This window comes from Neoarius graeffei, chromosome 13, assembly GCF_027579695.1.
Source record: "Neoarius graeffei isolate fNeoGra1 chromosome 13, fNeoGra1.pri, whole genome shotgun sequence".
Classification (NCBI taxonomy): Eukaryota; Metazoa; Chordata; class Actinopteri; order Siluriformes; family Ariidae; genus Neoarius; species Neoarius graeffei.
Window position 1 is genome coordinate 46,853,665 of NC_083581.1, and position 24,118 is coordinate 46,877,782.

The 24,118-nt window shown below is 40.8% G+C and overlaps 2 protein-coding genes across 5 annotated transcripts in view; one reads left to right on the forward strand and one right to left on the reverse strand.

Moving 5' to 3' along the window:
• Positions 1-24,118, reverse strand: part of spo11 (SPO11 initiator of meiotic double stranded breaks) — a 67,985-nt gene that overhangs the window by 267 nt on the left and 43,600 nt on the right. For 3 of the 4 annotated variants that reach the window (XM_060937891.1, XM_060937890.1, XM_060937889.1), the window contains one exon: positions 21,026-21,196. The exons of the other annotated variant lie outside the window; for it this stretch is intronic. In XM_060937891.1, the coding sequence (XP_060793874.1) occupies positions 21,077-21,196 (120 nt within the window). In that variant the 3' untranslated portion in view covers positions 21,026-21,076. Of the gene's footprint in view, positions 1-21,025; positions 21,197-24,118 lie in introns of those variants that run through there. 4 annotated transcript variants of the gene reach the window in all.
• asgr1a (asialoglycoprotein receptor 1a) lies at positions 706-16,436 on the forward strand. Its single transcript, XM_060936868.1, has 8 exons — positions 706-784; positions 4,357-4,470; positions 4,554-4,658; positions 4,767-4,838; positions 4,925-4,999; positions 8,440-8,591; positions 13,177-13,286; positions 16,283-16,436. Exons 1-8 carry the CDS (start codon positions 706-708, stop codon positions 16,434-16,436), a joined length of 861 nt encoding a protein of 286 aa, XP_060792851.1.

Below are 24,118 nucleotides of genomic sequence, written 5' to 3' on the forward strand. Positions count from 1 at the left end.
TTTAACCACCAGAGTGTGTTTCTGACAGCCTGAACATTTTAACATTCATTTTTATTACCTGAATTTTTAGCACAATTTATTATTATTATTATTATTATTATTATTATTATTATTATTATTGCAGGTTTCTTTTCAAAGCAGTACAAATTCAGGCTCATGTTCTGGTGATTCTGATTTCATTACACACTACACACATCTTTAACTGTTTGACTGTTTTAACAAAGTAAATATGCTGTGTGCAAGCACACACACACACACACAGCTCAAAGTACAGATACAAGTGCACACACACACACACACACACACACACACACACACACACTGCAGTAGATGATCTGATTTTCCTGTAGAGGTAAGTGAAGGTGTTCAGTATTTCAGTGTGAAAGTCGGGATTTTTAGGGTTTTATGCTTCAGAGCTTCTTGTGTGAAAAACACTATTTACTGCATGTGATTCATTGAATACAAACAGTTCAATTTAATTTGTTCAGTGTTTATTATTATTATTATTATTATTATTATTATTATTATTATTATTATTTGTAGTAGTAGTTCTCTCTCTCTCTCTCTCTCTCTCTCTCTCACACACACACATTACAGTCTCACACTCACCTGCTGCTATTTAACAAAAGTTTATATGAAGAGATTGTGTATAAAAGATTGTGTGTGGGCTTCTGCATGTATATTTTTTTGTGTGTAGCTCTAATAATGAGAGACACTTCAGCAACACATAATGATGAGCATGATGACTTTGACACCAGGGACAAAACTGCCTTCTGGAGGAAAGGTGTGTGTGTGTGTGTGTGTGTGTGTGTGTGTGTGTGTGTGTGTGTGGCTATACTTGTGAGGTCCAACTATTAAGATTCCGCCTGCTATTGACATCACTTTTGGAAGTGAGGTCCAAAATGTTGGATTTCAAATTTTTCTTGTCATGGCCTCATCTGACCATGTGTCAACGTTTCTTTGAGGTCCTCATATAAATAGTAAATCTCAAATTTTAACATTTGCTTGTGCTCTACAGCGCCTCCAAAGGTCACACTCCTGTATTACAGTGGGTTGACCAAAGTAAAGAGAAGGATTTTTCTGACTGGGCTGTGGCCGGGCCGCCCTAAACCTCTGATTGGTTAATGCTTTCAGGGGGAAAATTTGTTCTCAGGAAGTGGGCGTAGCTTGTCTATGTACTAAAAGTATTGCAAATTCCTCTTCTTCAGTAGATTTAAATCCAGTAAACCATTTAAGCCCATACTTGTTAAAGTGTAATTATTCAAACTACATGTTTAATTGTCTAGCAAGAATCTCTCTCTCTCCAGTCTCAAGCTACACCAGAATCTTTTGCAGGATTACATCTAAAAGAACATCTAACAGAACATCCAAGTTACTTAATCTTGCATTTTAAAATGCTCCACTCTGGTACAAAGTCATGACTGTACTGTTTATGCATCAATCAGATGCCTTAGGTCTGGGGTAGGTTTCCTGAAAACCTCTTAAAGCCTCGGTCACAACCGGCCGTACGTGCTCCTACGGCCGGTCTACGTGCAAGAAATGCACGGAGGGCACGCGTGTGACGTGCTGGTTTTCGAGCCGTAGACTGGCCGCAGACCGGCCGCAGAGGTTCTTTGTCATGTCAAACAAACTCTACGGACGCTTACGTTTTTTTCAGGTTGCAAGACAGACTTACAGCCAATGTGCATCTTTCTCCACGAACAAAAAAAACGCAGCGATTTGGGAAACGCCAAAAATCGCACGGCCAAAAAATCGTACGTCCGGTTGTGACCTAGGCTTAAGGCTAAGAGCGTCTTTAACTGCCTCTGAAGAGCCATTGTTAATCTGACGTGGTTTTTTCGAACAACATCCTAGCCAAAGTAGTACTTTAGTTCGCTCTTAACTTATGATGGACCTGGATCACTCTTTCACAGCACAGACCATCTCCTCGCAGCTGAATACACAGAATGCACCTCCGAGGGACCTTCACAGTCAATGGGAGAAACCGGTGTTGAATCTGCTGCCAGTGTTCAATTATTTTTCTTGTGCATTGCAAGTGCATTGAGTTAATTATTGAATAAACATACACAAAACATCACAAATATATTTCAGTATGTTATGGAATTGCATATGGATATTGTAATGTCACATTGATATTGCCACATTTTAATCAAATATAACTCCATTAGACAAGTGATTCTCATTTAATGTCATGAGACAAATTTCTGCACCGTGTGTCATTATATATATATATCTATATCATCTCATTATCTCTAGCCGCTTTATCCTTCTACAGGGTCGCAGGCAAGCTGGAGCCTATCCTAGCTGACTATGGGCGAAAGGCAGGGTACACCCTGGACAAGTCGCCAGGTCATCACAGGGCTGACACATAGACACAGACAACCATTCACACTCACATTTACACCTACGGTCAATTTAGAGTCACCAGTTAACCTAACCTGCATGTCTTTGGACTGTGGGGGAAACCGGAGAACCCGGAGGAAACCCACGCAGACACGGGGAGAACATGCAAACTCCACACAGAAAGGCCCTCGCCGGCCCCGGGGCTCGAACCCAGGACCTTCTTGCTGTGAGGCGACAGCGCTAACCACTACACCACCGTGCCGCCATATATATATATATGTTTGTTTATTTAAAAGTTATTCTGCGAAATTGAGTTGTATATGAGCTGATAGCTGACGAAGCATGGCTATAAGCCGTGTACAACGAAATTGAGTGGAATAACTGTTTTATTCTATCCACATTCACTGGATTTTGAGAAACAGAGCATTTTTATTTTTATTTTTTGCGAATTCAATAAATAAAAACCTTATACAAAACATCCAACAAAATCATTTCCGCTTAGAGTGTAAACAAAAAGGCGAAATGACAGTAGCAATTTGTGAAAAATGCTATAATAATAATTCCTGAAAAATACAAAAAGATACGTTCTTACCATCAAATACTTTTAGCCCATATTTTATTGCCTTTTTTGTGTATTTTTTGGTGGTTTGTTTTCGAGTAGAGTTTTTATTTCGTCTTCAGTTGGTTTAGCAACACGCTCCACCATTTTGTTTTTCTCTACTCATGGTATATGAGCTGATAGCCTAGTAGTAGTCAATCAAAGCATGTGATTGCTCATATCCAGTGAAAGTGGATAGAATTATTCTGTGCAGAGTTGCTCTTAAGGCTCCTTCTTACAAGTTTGTTTGGGAAAACCACATATAGAGACAACGTTCATTGCTTGAGAGCGTCTTTAAACTCACTCTTTAGCCCTAAAGTGCAACATTATTGGGAAACAGAGCTGAGACAATGCACATGCGCAGTCAGACACACAGCTTCTGATTGTTCACACGGACAAATGGATAAATAATCACAGAAGATATTCAATGTTGGATTTTACCATGATGGATTTATTTTATTAAGTCTCCAAAAATACACCCCAGTTGAAGGCTGGATTAAAAATCTTCTAAAAGGGATCCTGGTGCATCAGAGCACTCATCGGAATGGAGCAGCGCCAGCCTTCTGGACACAGGTAAGACTCTAGACCGTATATTTCCTGAAATAAAGATTAAAGAACTGTGTCGGCCTATAAGGGTTAAAAAAAAGCAACAGTAAGACAAAAGCGGAGCAATGGAGTGAACATTTTTGTGAGTTCTCTCTTCTCTGTACACACATTTGTAAATGTCGCCAAACTGCTGCTTATATTGTGCGGAGGTGTAATCCAGCAGACGAGAAAATTAAGATTCTATAAAGCCCTGAAAAATAGGGCTAATGTGACAAAATAACAGCAATTTTCACTATAACATTTCAACAGCAAAATGATCTGTTGATATAAAAACTTATCTTAAAAAAATAAGAAAAAAATTTATTTTGAGTGCTTTCGATTGATACATGGCATGACCAGAATTATTAAATAACTGGAATTATTTGACAATTAAAATTCCGCAAGTGAACATGAACAACGTCATATCCTGCCCTCTCTCAGACCAGTGTGTGGGAAACTTACGCACTTTTATGTCAAATTCTAGCAGCCGATAAGGCACCAGCTTGTCCCTCCCACCTTGTCAGGTTTGTGTAGCACCCAGCCAATCAGCAGCCAGTCCTCACTTGTGCAACATTCTACCTGTTTGCTCATTTGAGTGTGTTTGAAATCTGCATGACTGTATACGCGCTGCCACTGAGGGGCCAAAACTCAAATAGCTTTTTCTCCTGACTATCAGAAAGGGTGGTCCTCAGAAGAAGGCACCCTGACAAGGACCTCACTAGTATAGTAAAACGTGTAAATGTGTGTGTGTGTGTGTGTGTGTGTGTGTAAAAATATAGTATCTGGCATTATTGTGTGTGTGTGTATGTGTGTGTGTGTGTGTGTTTTAGAGAGCTCCTTCAGAGTGATTGCAGCTTTCCCTGGTCACTCTCGATGGTATGTGTGCGTGTTCACTGTTTTGGCAGTTCTGCTGCTTGCAATCATCATCTCCATTTCTCTAACCAGTAAGTCTCTCTCTCTCTCACACACACACACACACCACTACCACCATTTGCTTACACCTGTGTGTGTGTGTGTGTGTGTGTAGAGACACAGGTGAACAGGAGGTTCTCAGCTGTAGAAAGTGACATAAAGAATTTAAGCCAGTCTTTAGTGTCAGTCATCAACAAGATACAGCAGCTGGAGAACCACGGTGATACACAGACACAAGCGTACACATATACGTACACACACACACATATACACACACAAAAATCCTACTGATGAATGTAATGTGACTTTGTGTGTATGTGTACATTAGGAGACGAGGTTGTTCGGAGTGTTAATGGACTGAGACACAGTTTGAACAGTCTGCAAACTCAGGCTCAAGACTGTAAGCAGTTTACAACCAGTCTATTAATATAATAATAAGACAGTTTCTGAAGTGTGTGTGTGTGTGTGTGTGTGTGTGTGTGTTAGTCTTCACTGAGGTAAACAGCATACAGGACGCTGTGACTCAGCTGAAATGTCGCTTCAATGCTCTCCAAAACAACCGTGAGTGAAAATGCACATCACTAAAGCTGAACATTTAAATCTCATACACTACCACAAAGCTTGCATTTACCATATATACTATACACTGTATTCTAAAGACTCCATCCTATACGCTATACATTACACATTATCCCCTGTACTTCATACATGCTCTATACACCGTACTCCAAACCCTATACTCTCTGCACTATACACTGTACCCTATATGCCATAACTGTTACATCCTCCTACCACTAGGGGCCCCAGTACATTTTTGGTTGGTTGTTGCACTTAATTGTTTCACAGGTGGTTGGTGTAGAGCCAATGATGTCTCCTCTATAAATACTAGGGTGGGAGTCTGAACACACTCTCTCTCTCCTCGGGGGCTGGTTCCACATCTCTTTGATGCCTGCTTGTTACCCCTTTGTATATACTTTAATTCTTTGTTGGTTTTCCCTTGGTTTGGTTTGTTATTATTTTACAATAAAATACCCCTAGACTTAAACGAGCCCTGTGACTTTTGTCATAGATGTTACACTGCTACATCAGTTTGTAACAATAACCTAGACCCTATACCCTCTATTCTATGCACAATACACTGTCCCCTATACTTCATACCATAATAATAATAATAATTGGGCGGCATGGTGGTGTAGTGGTTAGCACTGTCGACTCACAGCAAGAAGGTCCTGGGTTTGAGCCCAGCGGCCGGCGAGGGCCTTTCTGTGTGGAGTTTGCATGTTCTCCCCGTGTCTGCGTGGGTTTCCTCCGGGTGCTCCGGTTTCCCCCACAGTTCATAAACATGCGGTGAGGTTAATATGGGACGGCCTTGAGCGAGGCACCTAACTCCCGACTGCTCCCCGGGCGCTGTTAGCGTGGCTGACTGACCACTGCTCTGGGTATGTGTGTGTGTGCATGTGTGTGTTCACTGCTTCAGATGGGTTAACTGCAGAGAGGAATTTCACAAGTGTGTGATGAATAAAGTTGTGCTTTGCTTTAATAATCCTCTAAATGTTTTCCATCTTTCCCCAATCTATCTACCTGACTGAACTCATCAGTGGCACTTTTGTTTAGTTGAGCACACCTGATTTAATCAAGAGCATGTTAATCACGCTAATATCAATAATGTGTAGGAGGATTGAGAAACACTCCCCTATACTGTATATACTCTATAGCCCCGAACCCCAAATTGCAGCCTGGGGGCCAGGTCTGGCCTACAAGAGTCAAATGTCTGGACCGTGCCAACTCATTGGCACTAACGCACCTGTGTGAATATGTTAAATAAAGTGTGCACTATGCTAGTTTATTTTGACGTTGTCCCACACCTTACACTTGCCCTCTGTCCTACACAGTAAAGCACGTATAAATATTAGATGTGCGCGCTCTCTACGGTCCTTGAATAGCTAGATAAAGCCAGCTGTCATCTCTGCCTGTTATTATCAGTAAGTAACAGATAAATCATTAACTGTCCTCAACGAAGAACGACGCATCCTGCACAAAAAAGCACAAAGGTGACCAGGAAACCTGTCAGTTCAAATCTGACTAGACTGCATTGGGTTTCTCAAAAGCCTCTTAATGCTAAGAGCGTCTTAACTGAGAGAGAGAGAGAGAGAGTTCATTGTGCTGCTCACTCTACCATTTAACAATGATCTTTGTGCTATGATGCTTTTGGGAAACTTGGCACTGATCGGTTTTGTTTTATTGATATGCATGTAGACCGTAGATGTCTGTGTTAAAGCAAATTATACTGTTTGCCACAAGTAAAGCAAATAATACAATTATTTGTATATTTTATCGGCAACTATAGCCTGATATTACTTGGTAAGCACATATTAACCCCATTTCCATAAAAGTTGGGATATTTTCCAAAATGCAATAGAAACAAAATCTGTGATTTGTTAATTCATGCGAACTTTTATTTATCTGAAAAAAGTACAAAGAAAATATTTTCAATAAATTTTACTGACCAACTTAACTGTATTTTGTAAATATAAACAAAGTTGGAATAAAAAAAAAAGTTGAGATAGAGGCACTATTACCATTGTATTATATCACATTTCATATATTTTATTACACACACACACACACACACACACATTAGAATGTACTGATACATGTTTCTACTGTGTGATGTTCAGTCCCAGATGCCTCAAAGCCCAGAGAAGTCAATGCCACTTCTGGACACAGTTAACATAAGGCTTCCTTTTTGCACAGTAAAGTTTTAACTGGCATTTGTGGATGCAACTCTGTACTGTAGTGCTTTACAAAGGTTTGTCAAAGTAATCCTGAGCCCATGTGGTTATATCAGCTATAGATGAATGATGGTTTTTGATGTAGTTCCATCTGAGATCACAGGTGTTCAGCTTAGGCTTGCGCCCTTGCCCTTTACACCCCGAAATTCCTCTAGATTACTTGAATCATTTAATGATATTAGGCAACACAGAGGGTGAAATATCCAAATACCTTCAGAACTTTCTTTGAGGAACATTGTTTTTAAACAGTTCAATAATTTTATCACACATTTGCTGACAAACTGGAGATCCTCGGCTCGTCTTTGCTCCTCAAAGACTAGGCCTTTCCTGGACACGGATTTTGTACCAAATCATGATTACAATCACCTGTTGACATCACCTGTTTCAAATCACATCATTTAATTGTTTCACCTCATTACTAGCCCTAAATTGTCCCTGTTCCAACTTTCTTTGGAATGTGTTGCAGGCCTGAAATGCAGGAATGGATGTCTATTAACAAATGAAATGAATTTGACCAGGCAAAACATGAAATATCTTGGATTCATACTGTCTGCAATGAAATACAAGGCAAAATAAATTTACAAATAACTGCTTTCTTGGGCGACACGGTGGTGTAGTGGTTAGCGCTGTCACCTCACAGCAAGAAGGTCCTGGGTTCGAGCCCCGGGGCCGGCGAGGGCCTTTCTGTGTGGAGTTTGCATGTTCTCCCCGTGTCCGCGTGGGTTTCCTCCGGGTGCTCCGGTTTCCCCCACAGTCCAAAGACATGCAGGTTAGGTTAACTGGTGACTCTAAATTGAGCGCAAGTGTGAATGTGAGTGTGAATGGTTGTCTGTGTCTATGTGTCAGCCCTGTGATGACCTGGCGACTTGTCCAGGGTGTACCCCGCCTTTCGCCCATAGTCAGCTGGGATGGGCTCCAGCTTGCCTGTGACCCTGTAGAAGGATAAAGCGGCTTGAGATAATGAGATGAGATGAACTGCTTTCTTTTTTTACTTTGCATTTTCCATTCTATCCCAACTTTTTTCGATTTGCCATTGTACACACTCCTCACAACTACACACTCCTCATACTCAACTACAGTCTTCAAATGTGCAACGACACAGTTCACACAGTCATCCCTACATACGTACAAGTTTCTTTGTAGTTACTGAATCATTCAGAGTAATCTGCTTTCAGATGAAGAACTCTCTGTGTGTGTGTGTGTGTGTAGACACCCAAGATCAGTGTTGTCCAACAGATTGGCAGCTTTACTCTTCACGCTGTTATTATTTTTCTAATGATGGAAAGTCATGGAACGAAGCTCGAGATGTGTGTGGGAACATGAAAGCAGAACTGCTGATCCTGAAGAGCAAAGAGGAGAAGGTCAGTGTTTGTCAAAATGCTGTGGTAATATGATATTACTTCTTTAGTTAAAATGATTGTCAGTTTGTTACTGTGAGATCTGCTGCAGTGAGCATGACAGAGACTGAACAATAAGAATTATAAATATAGCTACAAACAGTGATGAGGGGACAGGCAGCCCAGCAGGACACAGCTGCCATGGAAACTTCATGTCATTTTGTCAAAGGCAGGGCTGTATGTGCTCACAGGAAGTTTCATGTCAATTTCCCAAAGATTGGCCAAATTATGAGATCACTTCCTGTTTGGCGGCTTTGATCTTGGAATAGGAATGGACAACGTGCTGTTCGGTTTGACCCCCTCATCGCTGCTTGCAGACGGCATCTATAATTCAGAACTTGAGAGTCAATCTCTGGCTGTGTGCAAACAAATCATCCCTTAATATAGACAAAACTAATTTTGTGATTTTTCATCCATTTCAAAAGAAATTCTTAAGCCCTTTTATAATTACACTGAAATCAGAAGCCAATTAAACAAAAATCTAGTATTAAATATCTTGGAGTAATAATAGATTCTCATCTTACTTGGAAAGAGCATATTAATCAGTTGTCAAAGAAAATATCTAGGGGTGTTGGAATCTTGTCTAAACTTCGCTATTATGTTCCTCAGAACATTCTTGTGCAGCTTTATTATTCTCTTATTTACCCATTTTTAATTTATGGTATTTTAGTATGGGGAAACTCCTACCCATCAACTTTAAAGCCCTTAGTAATATTACAAAAGAAAGCTGTAAGAATTGGAACTTTTTCTTCATTTACTGAACACACTTCTCATATTTTTAAAAGGTTGAACATTCTCAAATTTTGAGATATAGTCTTATATTGGCGGCACGGTGGTGTAGTGGTTAGCGCTGTCGCCTCACAGCAAGAAGGTCCGGGTTCGAGCCCTGGGGCCGGCGAGGGCCTTTCTGTGTGGAGTTTGCATGTTCTCCCCGTGTCCGCATGGGTTTCCTCCGGGTGCTCCGGTTTCCCCCACAGTCCAAAGACATGCAGGTTAGGTTAACTGGTGACTCTAAATTGGCCGTAGGTGTGAATGTGAGTGTGAATGGTTGTTTGTGTCTATGTGTCAGCCCTGTGATGACCTGCAGGTCATGGCGACTTGTCCAGGGTGTACCCCGCCTTTCGCCCGTAGTCAGCTGGGATAGGATCCAGCTTGCCCGCGACCCTGTAGAACAGGATAAAGCGGCTACAGATAATGAGATGAGATAGTCTTATATTGTAATTCTATATTTATGTATAAATTCAACACAAATGTTTTGCCTTCTTTTTTTGATAATTTTTTCTTAAGTGTCAGAACAAGGCACAAATACAATACCAGGCTGGCCTCAAGGTCAAGTTATTCTCTGCCTCCAGCTCGTACTAATTTTGGTAAATTTAATATTCGATTTAAAGGAGCAGTAATCTGGAATAGTATTAATGAATCATTTAAATCTTTCAATCTCAATAAATTCAAGTCTTCTATCAAAGCCAATTTTTTAAATTCATATTAGTCTCTTCCAAATTTGTTTGTTTGTTTTTTTTAGGTTATGTTTTTGCATCTTCCTTTTTCATTTCTCATTGTTTTTTTTTTCCTTTTTTGTCAATGTTTGATTGTATTTGTGCCTCGTCTGACTTTTTCATCTCATCTCATTATCTCTAGCCGCTTTATCCTGCTCTACAGGGTCGCAAGCAAGCTGGAGCCTATCCCAGCTGACTACGGGCGAAAGGCGGGGTACACCCTGGACAAGTCGCCAGGTCATCACAGGGCTGACACAGACAACCATTCACACTCAATTTAGAGTCACCAGTTAACCTAACCTGCATGCCTTTGGACTGTGGGGGAAACCGGAGCACCCGGAGGAAACCCACGTGGACACGGGGAGAACATGCAAACTCCGCACAGAAAGGCCCTCGCCAGCCCCGGGGCTCGAACCCAGGACCACCTTGCTGTGAGGCGACAGCACTAACCACTACACCACTGTGCCGCCCCTGACTTTTTCAATTAATCATAAAAAGATTTGCTGCCTAGCTCAATTAGCTTTTCAGTTATTTCTAGGCAGCATCATACTATTTGTCTGTTTTATGTTTTTGTATTATTTGTAAATTTTAGTGTTTAGTATGAAATAAAGATATCTTTTTCAGGGTAGACCTTGCTTTTTTCAGCAGGACAATGCCAAACCGCATTCTGCGCATATTACAACTGCATGGCTAAACTAGCCTGCCTGCAGTCCAGACCTGTCACCCATTGAAAACATTCGTTGTCAGCTGTCCATCGCTAGCGATGATGACTGCTTCGTTAGGATGCACAGAAACGCAGATGGGCCACGAGGTCCGCACCAAAGCAAAAGAGTCGTCCACAGCAGTGGCACGAATGGCCTGGCTGAGATGCCATGGAATGTTTCGTGAGCTCTCGTATACTCCCTTTGACACTTGTCTTCAGTTACGAACACTGAGCTTTTAACTATGCTTCACCATGTTGCTCTATCCGAAGCATCCCTTTCCCATGTCTGATCGATAATTACGGCATTCTTCATGTTCCTCTTCAAGACGTCTTTGTACCAAGTAATACTGGGTGCATTATGAAAAGAAAAATACACCAAATGAGACCCCGAACTGCTGAGCAGCTTAAATCTTATATCAGTTAAGAATGGGACAACATTTCACTCTCAAAACTCCAGCAATTGGTCTCCTCAGTTTCCAAACATTTACAGCGTGTTCTTAAAAGAAGAGGTGATGAAACACAGTTGCAAACAAACCACTCTCCCAACTTTTTTGAAACTTTGCAGGCATCAAATTCAATAGGAGAATACATGTTTCAAACAACAATAACTTTGTTTACATGCACAAAAATATTCTGGGTTTTGCCCTTATTCCGAAAAGGACAATATTCCTACTAAGCCATTTACTTGGCTAACGAAAATGAATACTCCACTAATATTCCCGTTTACATGAAGCCATGTATACTCTGTCTTGTGGTTTGTGTACAACACACAGAGCTGACTGTAAAACGGGCAAGAGTCTGTGTGCCACAAACTGCTGTAAAAGCCCCAATTGAGACACATGTTCCAAACGTGCTGTATTACAGTATGTCCAAAGAATCCTCCTAAAACCTAAATAATACCAGCATATCCCACATACCTTAATTGGAAAATTGCAAATATGGAATAAGGCCAGATTCAGAATATCCAATTGAAATATGCTGTTTACATGGCTTATATCAAATTCCAAATGCTTCATATTCTGAATAATAGTGGAATATTAGGGTGCATGTAAACATACTGAATCAAATACAGGGTTTCCATGATTTACAAATCACTGCATTCTGTTTTTTATTTAAACATTCCAAAAATCAAATCTCTAGTCCTCAGGCCCCCAGTACAAAAATATAAACACACTGGGTGCCGACACAGGTTCGCTTCTTGGCCCCCAGTAATAACAAATGGTAGGGTGCTTATGCAGCTTCCCTGCTTGGACCCCAATAAGCACAAATAATGACAAGTGTTGCCAGGCAAAACAAACCTCGCCCGGAAGTACTGATGATAGAAGATATCGCAAAAGCAAAAAATAATAATAATAATAAAAAAATGTGCCCAGCGGCACGGTGGTGTAGTGGTTAGCGCTGTCGCCTCACAGCAAGAAGGTCCGGGTTCGAGCCCCGTGGCCGACGAGGGCCTTTCTGTGTGGAGTTTGCATGTTCTCCCCGTGTCCACGTGGGTTTCCTCCGGGTGCTCCGGTTTCCCCCACAGTCCAAAGACATGCAGGTTAGGTTAACTGGTGACTCTAAATTGACCGTAGGTGTGAATGTGAGTGTGAATGGTTGTCTGTGTCTATGTGTCAGCCCTGTGATGACCTGGCGACTTGTCCAGGGTGTACCCCGCCTTTCGCCCGTAGTCAGCTGGGATAGGCTCCAGCTTGCCTGCGACCCTGTAGAACAGGATAAGTGGCTACAGATAATGGATGGATAGATGGATGTCTGAAAGCGATTTCTTTAGTCTCGTCCATTTATTTATAATAATAAATCAACAGAGGAGGGAAGTTTTTAATCAATGCAGTTTAAAAGTGGGTGCAGCCAAAATCCCTTCCTCTGCATATGTAAACGAACCAAGAAGCCATCCAATGACAAATAAGGCAGGTAGTGATCCAATCAGCATGTTTGTGGGAGGAGTCTTTCCGAGGCAGCACTCCTGCAGTCTGAGCTCAGAGCTTCTTTTTTTTTTAAACCTTTTTGGTCACCGTGACCTTGACCGGATGACCCTCAAAATGTTGAAGGTTCTATTTGAGACCAATGCCCATCTATCCTGAAAGTTTCATGAAGATTGATCCAGCCGCTTTCCTGTAATATCGTTTACAAAAAAAAAAAAATCAAAGAAACAAAGGAAGAAACCCGACCGAAAACAATACCTCACCCCCTGGTGGACTCCGTCCCGGGTGAGCTAATAAGACAAAAATAATAAAGGAAAAACACTTCACAGTGTGACTGTAAGCTGTTCTTACTTCACTACTGTATGGTAATAAACTAGATCTTATAAAGCAAGCCCTCAGAGTGTGTGTGTGTGTGTGTGCATGCGCAGGAGTTTGTGATAAAGAACACTAGGCCTTATTTTTACTGGCTTGGTCTGAGTGATGAGAGAACAGGAAAGTGGGAGTGGCTGGATGGGACACCCTACCAGATGGACAAGAGGTGAGTGTGTGTTTGAGAATTCTGGCATTATTTAGTAGTGTGTGTGCTGTTGGTCAGAATTCTGATTTTATTCAGTGAGTGTGTGCTATTTAAGGGAAATTCTTACTCCGTTAACTAAGTCAGTGTGCCTCAGTTCATTGGGCTCAGCAGTCAGTAAGACGAGTCAGTCAAAATTGGCTCCCACATGACCTTTTTTTTGGGGGGGAAACAGTTGAGTGTTTAATTTTTCTTATTATTGCCGATTTTTTCATGAAAATGTACTTTATCTTACTTATATTAAAGGTCCCATGGTATGGTGGTTTGTTGATGCTTTAAACGGGCTCGTGGAGGTTTCCGGATGTTATATCCGCAGCCTTTCTCGAAATGAACCCTCGGCACGTAGATATAGCCTCCTGGGAGAAAGCCCCATTTCAGCGCTTTTCCCAGTGCGTCGTTTTGCTAATGAGAAGTAGGAGGCGGGGAAGGGTAGAGGGTGGGGGCGGGTCTTATCATTAATATTCATGACATGTAAACGCATTACCTCTGATTGGCTAACAGCACTGTGACGCTACCTCCAGTGGGTCAGAACAAGTGGATGTGGGTGTCTTACTATGGCAAGAGAGAAGGAACAAACCGCGAAGGGAAAAATACCGCGCGCTGACGTCATTAAGGTGCGACGCGAGGAAATAAAATAAATTCAACAAATGTTTGGGTTTTTACTGAACAAACAAACAAATAAAATGAACGAGTGACTTAAAAAAAAGAATGTGGGTGTCTTTGTAAAAACTGTTTTGATTGGCTATTATAACAGAGCATGCTGCATGCTTTTTGGTTTTGTAGTGCAGAGTACCTGGCTAACTGCAGGAAGCGGTTAGCTGCACAGCTAATGTAGCCATTGCAAGGCTAACGTGGCACCGATTTTAAAACACGGCAAAACGACTTAACAGTTATACACTTACTTGTTCGGTGTTTGTTGCTGATGCGGCAGGGATGCTTGGTACGGACCCAGGCTTCAGTGACAGTTGATGTGCAAAACCTGCCCTGTACTGTCCCAAGTTGTGGAAACATTCCTCAGGAAAATGCTTCCGACAAACATACACCGTCTTAGGTAGACTCGACGGCGAATTATTGGAGTAAATAAAATTAAGCCACTGCGTCTTCAGGGGCTCTCCCGTCGGCAGTAAAAACAGACTCCTTTCTGTGTTGTCACATCCATGTACAGCGCAATTTCCATGTTTGGTGGCAACTTTTGAGCTGGGCGGGCAATCCATACAGTGGGTGGGAATCCAGAGGGGGGGCTTGGGGATCATCTCCCTTGCTGACGTAGTAAAGGGAAGAGCTGATCAACGTGCCGTTTTGACGCGCCATTCTCAAATGTTGGGCATAGTTTGGTTTACACGTTATGAAATTTCTAGCCACTGGGGTGACTTAAGAAGGTCAGAGGAACTCATTTTAACGTTAAAAAACCTCAGAAAGTGAAAATTTCATGCCATGGGACCTTTAATGTTTATTATAAAATATTACTTAAATAATTGGGATTAATTGCCTCCCCTAATATACTGACTACACACACTGCCTCAAAAAACAGACACTGTCGAATATACACTCTCACTGTCCCCCCAACACACACACACACACAACCACCAGCTCAGATGGTTAGATGATGTTTCCATGGAAGCATTTTGATTTGAACTGCAGGGGAAGCAACATTGCATACATCTATGAAAAATATATGTATAGGTACTCGTATGGGGTAGAGTAAAATGAAGGATTAATTTCACGAGTGATTTCGAAGTTTTGAAAATTGCCCGAGTTGTGAAGCACGAGTGAAATTGATCCTCAATTTTACAAGGAACCATACGATTACTTGTTTATAATATATCGGGCCAAATTCATACTTTGGAAGCCATTGAAATTCACAACATTTTGTCATTCACGTTTTCTGAACCAATCAGGGCGCAAGACTATCTTGCATGTTTGAATCAGTTTCTAAAGCGTTCCTTGTTTTCGCAAATATCTCGCTTTTCCCTCGAGGACTTTTCGTGATTCTTGAAAAGTAACATCTTTCAGGATTGATCCCGGATATTTCTCTCGTCTCAGATGCCGATCCAATGCTGCCTGCATTACTTTGAGTCTGGTTCGTAGTTTTCCCCATTTTCTTTCCTCACTTCTGCATAAAACTGCGATAGCACCTTGTCGAACTCACAGCATTCATATGCCACTAGAGAGTCGTTTATTTGTCTTTCTGCAGCCCATTTCTTAAACACGGAAAGCCAAAAATTCATACTTTTTTTGGTATTTTCATTTTCGCTTGCAGCTTTCAACTGGTTTATGAATGAGTGAACCCTTTATTATCACTAGTCACAAGTACCAGCGAAACTGACCATCAACCTGTCCTTACAGGACAGGAAGACAGGGATGAAAAAACAAACAAAAAAGAGTAATGAGGAGAGGGGAGGAGAAAAAAAAAGCAACCCCCACACTATGCTCCTGTGAGGAGTACAGTGTAGGAACATTAAAAAAAACACCTCAGCACATAAGCACAAAATAACACAAGTACACTTTACAACATGAAAACTCGGGACTTGAGGGGGTAGGTAGAGGTAACCCAGCGCAAGCAAGCAGCCGTCCGCTCCTGCAGCCATGATGGCGCTGGTCACGCACCCGCTTGTCACACTGGGGGTAAAAGCAGCGACCGCGGGAAGTGGGGGAAGGAATCATTATCATTTCTTCGTCAAATATAGCGAAATGCAGCATTGCAGAGTTAGGAGAGTCAGCCATTTTGTTGACAAAATTGGTTAATTTTTGTAACCGTAACCAAGCAACGAACTAGCCAATAGCATTTCAGAAATACGGCCCCGTGTTAAGGAAAAAAGCCCTCCCTGATTGGTCAATCAGAATTGAGTAATTTAGCCCTATGTATTATAAAATCTATAATATTATAATTATGGCTTTCAAAGTTCATCTAAGAATGACGGATCATGTGTGTGTGTGTGTGTGTGTGTGTGTGTACACAGTGAATGGATGCCTGGTCAGCCTGATGATTGGCATTTACACGGTCTGGGTGGAGGAGAAGACTGTGCTCACTTCCACAGAGATGGACGATATAATGATGATCACTGCACACGAAAGTACCGTTTTGTCTGTAAATCACATGTATACACAATGTGATGATAAACACAACACATTCTCTTTAATGTTAATTAGCTCGCAGTTAGAGCCAATAAACAACTCATTTAAAATCTGACTGTAATCCCATCAGTGACCACAAAGAGGGACAAGTTCGCTCATGCTTTGAATATTATATCATATTGTTTTGATTGTTGACTTTCAGAATCAGTTGTAGATTGTATGTCATCGGCGTTTGCGTTAATGTTTTTAAAATTAAATGTTGTCTTAAGATGTAATTCTATCTTTATGCTCATCCTATCACCATTCAATTTAATTTTAAGAAATTGCATATATGACTTAAGTTATTAAATCGCAAAAGGAATTAGATCAGGTTTTTAAAGACGTTTCTAACCTTGTCTGTAAGACTCCTGAATGAGCTCCACCCTGGACAGAGAGACACATGTCTCACTCCCTTCTGCTCTTCAGCAACACGAATCACAATCATTTTACATGTTCAGTGAGACAGAATGTTAACAGTACTGAATCACTCGTGACTCCTGATGAATAATTACAGATGAAGATGTGTGTGTGTGTGAATGAATATCGCTGAAACACTTCAACTTAATAAACAAACCTGATGAATACATCAAAAACTGTGCCAAACTGTATTAATCTTACAGAATGAAACAATTCAAAACTCTCATGGTACTCATTACTACACACACACACACACACACAATGTTCTCCATTTTTAGTTCCAGTAGAGAAAAACATTTTGAAATGATTTAGTTCATTTTGCTAAATTGTGTTTAATTTAATCTAGTTTAATTCAAATTAATTGACTGTTAATCTTGTCTACCTCCAGGCCAGAGATGCAGGTTTGATCTTGGAATTTTTTTTATATGACCACAAGGAAGTGGCAGAGCAGTACTTCCTGTTCTACTGGGCATGTTCAGATATGCTTATTATTAAGAGACTTCCATCGGATGTGGAAAATCAAATTGATGCATTGCTTAAACTCCAAGTTGACACTATTTCATTAAGGTTTTGGTTTTGCTTACACTAATTTGTGTAAATTTTAGAACTGGGTATAACAGACTGAAGATAAATTGAATATTTAGACATAAAATACATATTTAGTTCTCCGATACAGCTTTGTGACTGTATTATAATAATGTGTGCCTCTATTTTACATTTTCGTCTGCAGTGAAACGTGGCATATTTGATCCCTTAATAAATACAGTTTGGTTGAAGATACCAACTTCATATTTTGTACTATGCTAATTCAGACATGCTCTTTCCAGTGGTATTATTCTTTTTATGGTAGATTGTTCATACATGAGCAACATGTATTTGAATTATGGGTGCAAAATAATTTTTATTGAAATTTTAAAATAGTTCATAACTCAGAAAATTTGTATCTCTTTTAGAAAAATAGTTCCCAAAATATGAGTAATACATAGCAGAATTTGAAGGCTCTGATGTGTATAAATGTAAAGATACAGAGGGCCAAATATGCTCCAAAGCACAAACATTTTTTTTTCTTTCACAGATTTCAACAATACATAAAGTGGTAAACATGCAATTGTGGATCATCAGTTGCAGTATTTAAAGATATCTTGTACACTATAACCATTCATTCATCTCATTATCTCTAGCCGCTTTATCCTTCTACAGGGTCGCAGGCAAGCTGGAGCCTATCCCAGCTGACTACGGGCGAAAGGCGGGGTACACCCTGGACAAGTCGCCAGGTCATCACAGGGCTGACACATAGACACAGACAACCATTCACACTCACATTCACACCTACGGTCAATTTAGAGTCACCAGTTAACCTAACCTGCATGTCTTTGGACTGTGGGGGAAACCGGAGCACCCGGAGGAAACCCACGCGGACACGGGGAGAACATGCAAACTCCTCTCATCTCATTATCTCTAGCCGCTTTATCCTTCTACAGGGTCACAGGCAAGTCGAGCCCCGGGGCCGGCGAGGGCCTTTCTGTGTGGAGTTTGCATGTTCTCCCCGTGTCTGCGTGGGTTTCCTCCGGGTGCTCCGGTTTCCCCCACAGTCCAAAGACATGCAGGTTAGGTTAACTGGTGACTCTAAATTGACCGTAGGTGTGAATGTGAGTGTGAATGGTTGTCTGTGTCTATGTGTCAGCCCTGTGATGACCTGGCGACTTGTCCAGGGTGTACCCCGCCTTTCGCCCGTAGTCAGCTGGGTACACTATAACCATTCCTGAAAATTTCATGCAGCTATAGTGGTGTTTGAAAGTTTGTGAACCCTTTGGAATTTTCTATATTTCTGCATAAATATGAGCTAAAACATCATCAGATTTTCACACAAGTCCTAAAAGTAGATAAAAAGAGAACCCAGTTAAAGAAATGAGACAAAAATATTATACTTGGTCATTTATTTATTGAGGAAAATGATCCAATATTACATATCTGTGAGTGGCAAAAGTACGTGAACCTTTGCTTTCATCATCTGGTGTGACCCCCTTGTGCAGCAATAACTGCAACTAAATGTTTCTGGTAACTGTTGATCAGTCCTGCACACTGGCTTGGAGGAATTTTAGCCCATTCCTTCGTACAGAACAGCTTCAACTCTGGGATGTTGGTGGGTTTCCTCACGTGAGCTGCTCGCTTCAGGTCCTTCCACAACATTTCGATTGGATTAAGGTCAGGACTTTGACTTGGCCATTCCAAAACATTAACTTTATTCTTCTTTAACCATTCTTTGGTAGAACAACTTGTGTGCTTAGGGTCGTTGTCTTGCTGCATGACCCACCTTCTCTTGAGATTCAGTTCATGGACAGATGTCCTGACATTTTCCTTTAGAATTCGCTGGTATAATTCAGAATTCATTGTTCCATCAATGATGGCAAGCTGTCCTGGCCCAGATGCAGCAAAACAGGCCCAAACCATGATACTACCACCACCATGTTTCACAGATGGGATAAGGTTCTTATGCTGGAATGCAGTGTTTTCCTTTCTCCAAACATAACGGTTCTCATTGAAACCAAAAAGTTCTATTTTGGTCTCATCCGTCCACAAAACATTTTTCCAATAGCCTTCTGGCTTGTCCACATGATCTTTAGCAAACTGCAGATGAACAGCAATGTTCTTTTTGGAGAGCAGTGGCTTTCGCCTTGCAACCCTGCCATGCACACCATTGTTGTTCGGTGTTCTCCTGAAGGTGGACTCATGAACATTAACATTAGTCAATGTGAGAGAGGCCTTCAGTTGCTTAGAAGTTACCCTGGGGTGCTTTGCGACCTCGCCGACTATTACACACCTTGCTCTTGGAGTGATCTTTGTTGGTCGACCACTCCTGGGGAGGGTAACAATGGTTTTGAATTTCCTCCATTTGTACACAATCTGTCTGACTGTGGATTGGTGGAGTCCAAACTTTTTAGAGATGGTTTTGTAACCTTTTCCAGCCGGATGAGCATCAACAACGCTTTTTCTGAGGTCCTCAGAAATCTCCTATGTTCGTGCCATGATACACTTCCATAAACATGTCTTGTGAAAATCAGACTTTGATAGATCCCGGTTCCTTAAATAAAACCAGGTGCCCACTCACACCTGATTGTCATCCCATTGACTGAACACATCCGACTCTAATTTCACCTTCAAATTAACTGCTAATCCTAGAGGTTCAAATACTTTTGCCACTCACATATGTAATATTGGATCATTTTCCTCAATAAATAAATGACCAAGTACAATATTTTTGTCTCATTTGTTTAACTGGGTTCTCTTTATCTACTTTTAGGACTTGTGTGAAAATCTGATAATGTTTTAGATCATATTTATGCAGAAATATAGAAATTTCTAAAGGGTTCACAAACTTTCAAGCACCACTGCAGATCAACTTTACTTCTTGTTTCTCGTTATATTTCACTCTCTCTCTCTCACACACACACTTTTTACTGATGTAATGGATAAAACACATTTGGGGGAAAAACATGTAATGGATATACTGCATTTTGGAAAAAAAAAATTAATCCGTTTTGAAAAATACAATTTTAAAACTCAAAATCTAGACTTGCATTTTTAATGCTATTACAACCTCACAGTGTTATATTCAAGTTTAAAACCGAAAATAATGGTTTTCATGCTATCAGCTTTGTGATAAACTTGAGAAAAATGTATTTTCGTCATAGTGGAATTATCACATTTTGGAACCAAACTCTTCATATATACACACACACACTTATGGAGTGATTTCCATTTTTCTTGACCCACTTCTGTGGTTCATGGGCATGATAAAATATTCCTTATTACAAATCATTTAAAGGAAAAAGAAGTGGGAGTTCAATCTTTATACTCAATAACTAAACACACAGGCTGTATTCAGTGTTGAGTTAGGCACGTGTAGTGAGTAAGACTGAATTTTTTTTGGCCCTCATAGATTTTGCTTCCATTGTGTGCAACTTCGGTATTAAATCCTCAGTATGAGCGTGTACCTGAACTTTGAAAATGGCTCCATGGTTATACTGCTGCGAATTTGTAAGCCTGCTACTACCATGTGTAAAAAGTTATCCTCATATGGAGCTATAGGAATCCGGGTAAACATTCAAACATTTATTTGTTACATAAGTTCAGTAATCATAAAGTATGTAACAACAATAATGAAATCAGGAAAGAAAAATTATTACAGTGCAGGTAAATGTGCAGCAGAAGATAGTGTCTGTTCATATCCAACCTCCATATGACAACTTATTGTGTAGGTACACCCGAGTGAGGAAATGAGGAGCAATAGAGACAAGGGACTGGATCTCAGCTTTCTGCTTCCATCTCAGCATGAGGTCCATCTTACAGACACAGACAATATACAAAACGGACAATGACGTCACCTAACCCTAACCCCATTACTGCCTAAGTTTAGTAGTGCTTGTGCACTACTAACTGTTACGCTGCTATTCAATATCTTCACCTAGTAATGTGGAACACATGTTGATGTATAGTTTAGCATCATATACTAACTTAATTCAGTTATCCACATGCGAGTTGTTCTATACTGCCTTCCCTGCCTTCCAAAATTATTGGCACCTTTCACAAAAATGATCAAAAGGTCACTGTAGTATTAAATAACCATGACATACAACAATTTAACAGATACATTTATTTTAAATTGTATTTACATTTAATTTAGACTGAAATGTTTTAATAAAAGATAAACGTTTGGATTTAAACTTTGGTTTAAAATAACTAAAATGTATGGGTTCCTAAGTGGCACAACAGAAAACTGTTCACACTGTAATCTGTGGCCAGGAGCTCAAGAGAGCAAAACCGGCTTGTGCTCTCAGGGAGGGAGGGGTGGCATAATGTCTCTCTCCTATCAATCACAGCAACACTACCTAATCACGGGCATCTGTGAATTCATGCATACGAAAGTGGGCAAACAGCACTTTCCTCAATTACGCCTCCTTTTACATTGCACAAGTAGCAGTGTGGTTAGCTAGCAGCACATGCCTCAAAGGGAGCATGTGATAGCCCTAGCCCTCCCTGTTTGGGTCGCTCGATGAAAGGGGAGACTTATTTGTTGGGTGGGAATCGGCCATGACTAAATTAGAGAGAACCTATTTAAAAAGGGGGGGGGGGGGGGGGGGGGGGGCTGGCTAGTCACAGCTCGAAGACAAGTGTGGGTTTATAGTGGAGCGGAGTAAAGTACAGAGCACCGGACAATGAATTTTGTATCTTTATTTAAATAAGATAGATGGGTTTTTATCCAGCACTTAATTTCCTAACACTTTTTACACTCCTCGGGAGCTCCATATTCAGGCAGTGCCTAAATATATATACTGCATGAGCTGTGAATGTCTATACTATTCTCACTAATCAGCTTGCATGGCCTGAATCCCTTTTCCATGGATGGTGTTGGAATATTGTTGGCACAGCATCGCGTTTGAGTCTAACGCAACCTGCATAGCCCAAGAGCTCAGCCTGTAGATTCCTTTCAAAGCAATCGGGCTCAAAATGCTCCTCAAAAAGAACAGAATTTCTACCAAAGGAGTGTGTTTCTAAAGTGTGACCTGTTCCCACGTTGTCTCGCCACTGTTTATCAAGTCGTTTATGTTGCTCGGTTGTCAACAGTGGAACACAGAAAAAAATGCTTTCCCTTATCACGTTTATTATTTTTACAATCACAGGCTTTGAACTCCGCCGGTTTTTCAACAATGTTTTGTACATCCGGCTACATCGCGGTGTCAGGAGCAACGAGCCAATCAAGATACAGGGAACCTATCAACGATACTATGTTAGACACCGCCCACAAAATGGCAATATGGCTGCACCCTTGAGTGAGCAGGAATGCAAAAGAATTTTAAAGCATTGCTTTATAGCTACACAGTGTGACAATACAGGGGAGTCAAAATGCATTGGTCCAAAATGTGTAATATTTCTAACCTACAGTGCTGAGCGTAAATGAGTACACCCCCTTTGAAAAGTAACATTTTAAATAATATCTCAATGAACACAAACAATTTCCAAAATGTTGACAAGACAAAGTTTAATATAACATCTGTTTAACTTGTAACGTGAAAGTAAGGCTAATAATATAAACTTAGATTACACATTTTTCAGTTTTACTCAAATTAGGGTGGTGCAAAAATGAGTACACCCCACAACAAAAACTACTACATCTAGTACTTGGTATGGCCTCCATGATTTTTAATGACGGCACCAAGTCTTCTAGGCATGGAATGAACAAGTTGGCGACATTTTGCAACATCAATCTTTTTCCATTCTTCAACAATGACCTCTTTTAGTGACTGGATGCTGGATGGAGAGTGATGCTCAACTTGTCTCTTCAGAATTTCCCAAAGAAAATAATTTCTTTACACCACAAAGGTGAAGGCTACAAGATGATCAGCAAAGCTTTACTTATCAGTCAGAATACTGTAGCAAAAGTGGTATAAAAATGTAAGAAAGATGGAACTGCAACCATCTCACAGAGACGTCCAGGTCGTCCACGGAAGTTAACACCTCGACAGGAGCGTCTTCTGATGAGAAGGGTTGAAGAAAATCGGCATGCAAGTTCACTGCAGTTATCTAAAGAAGTAGAAAGCCAAACTGGGGTGACTATTTCCCGTGACACAATACGGCGTACACTGCAGAGGAATGGCATGCATGGATGCCGTCCACGAAAGAAGCCTCTCCTAAAGCCCAGGCACAAAAAAGCCCGCCTAGAGTTTGCCAGGGCCCATGCTGACAAAGATGAAGACTACTGGGACTCTATACTCTGGAGTGATGAGACCAAGATAAATGTTTTTGGAACTGATGGCTTCAAAACTGTATGGTGTCGCAAAGGTGAGGAATACAAAGAAAAATGCATGGTGCCTACAGTGAAACATGGTGGTTGCAGTGTCCTTATGTGGGGCTGCATGAGTGCTGCTGGTGTCGGGGAGCTGCATTTCATCGATGGCATCATGAATTCACAGACATATTGCTCTATACTGAAAGAGAAGATGCTACCATCACTTCGTGCCTTTGGTCGTTGTGCACTTTTCCAACATGACTAAACACATATCTAAGGCCACTGTTGGATTTCTGAAAAAGAACAGGGTGAAAGTGATTCAGTGGCCAAGCATGTCTCCTGATCTGAACCCAATCGAACACCTATGGGGAATTCTGAAGAGACAAGTTGAGCATCACTCTCCATCCAGCATCCAGTCACTAAAAGAGGTCATTGTTGAAGAATGGAAAAAGATTGATGTTACAAAATGTCACCAACT

What these genes read in the sequence shown, in the direction of transcription:
- asgr1a (XM_060936868.1), top strand. Translation starts at nt 706, where the DNA reads ATGAGAGACACTTCAGCAACACATAATGATGAGCATGATGACTTTGAC. An exon ending in ACAGCAGCTGGAGAACCACG is followed by an intron (nt 4,659 to 4,766) that starts GTGATACACAGA and finishes TGTGTACATTAG; the next exon opens with GAGACGAGGTTGTTCGGAGT. An exon ending in CAATGCTCTCCAAAACAACC is followed by an intron (nt 5,000 to 8,439) that starts GTGAGTGAAAAT and finishes GTGTGTGTGTAG; the next exon opens with ACACCCAAGATCAGTGTTGT.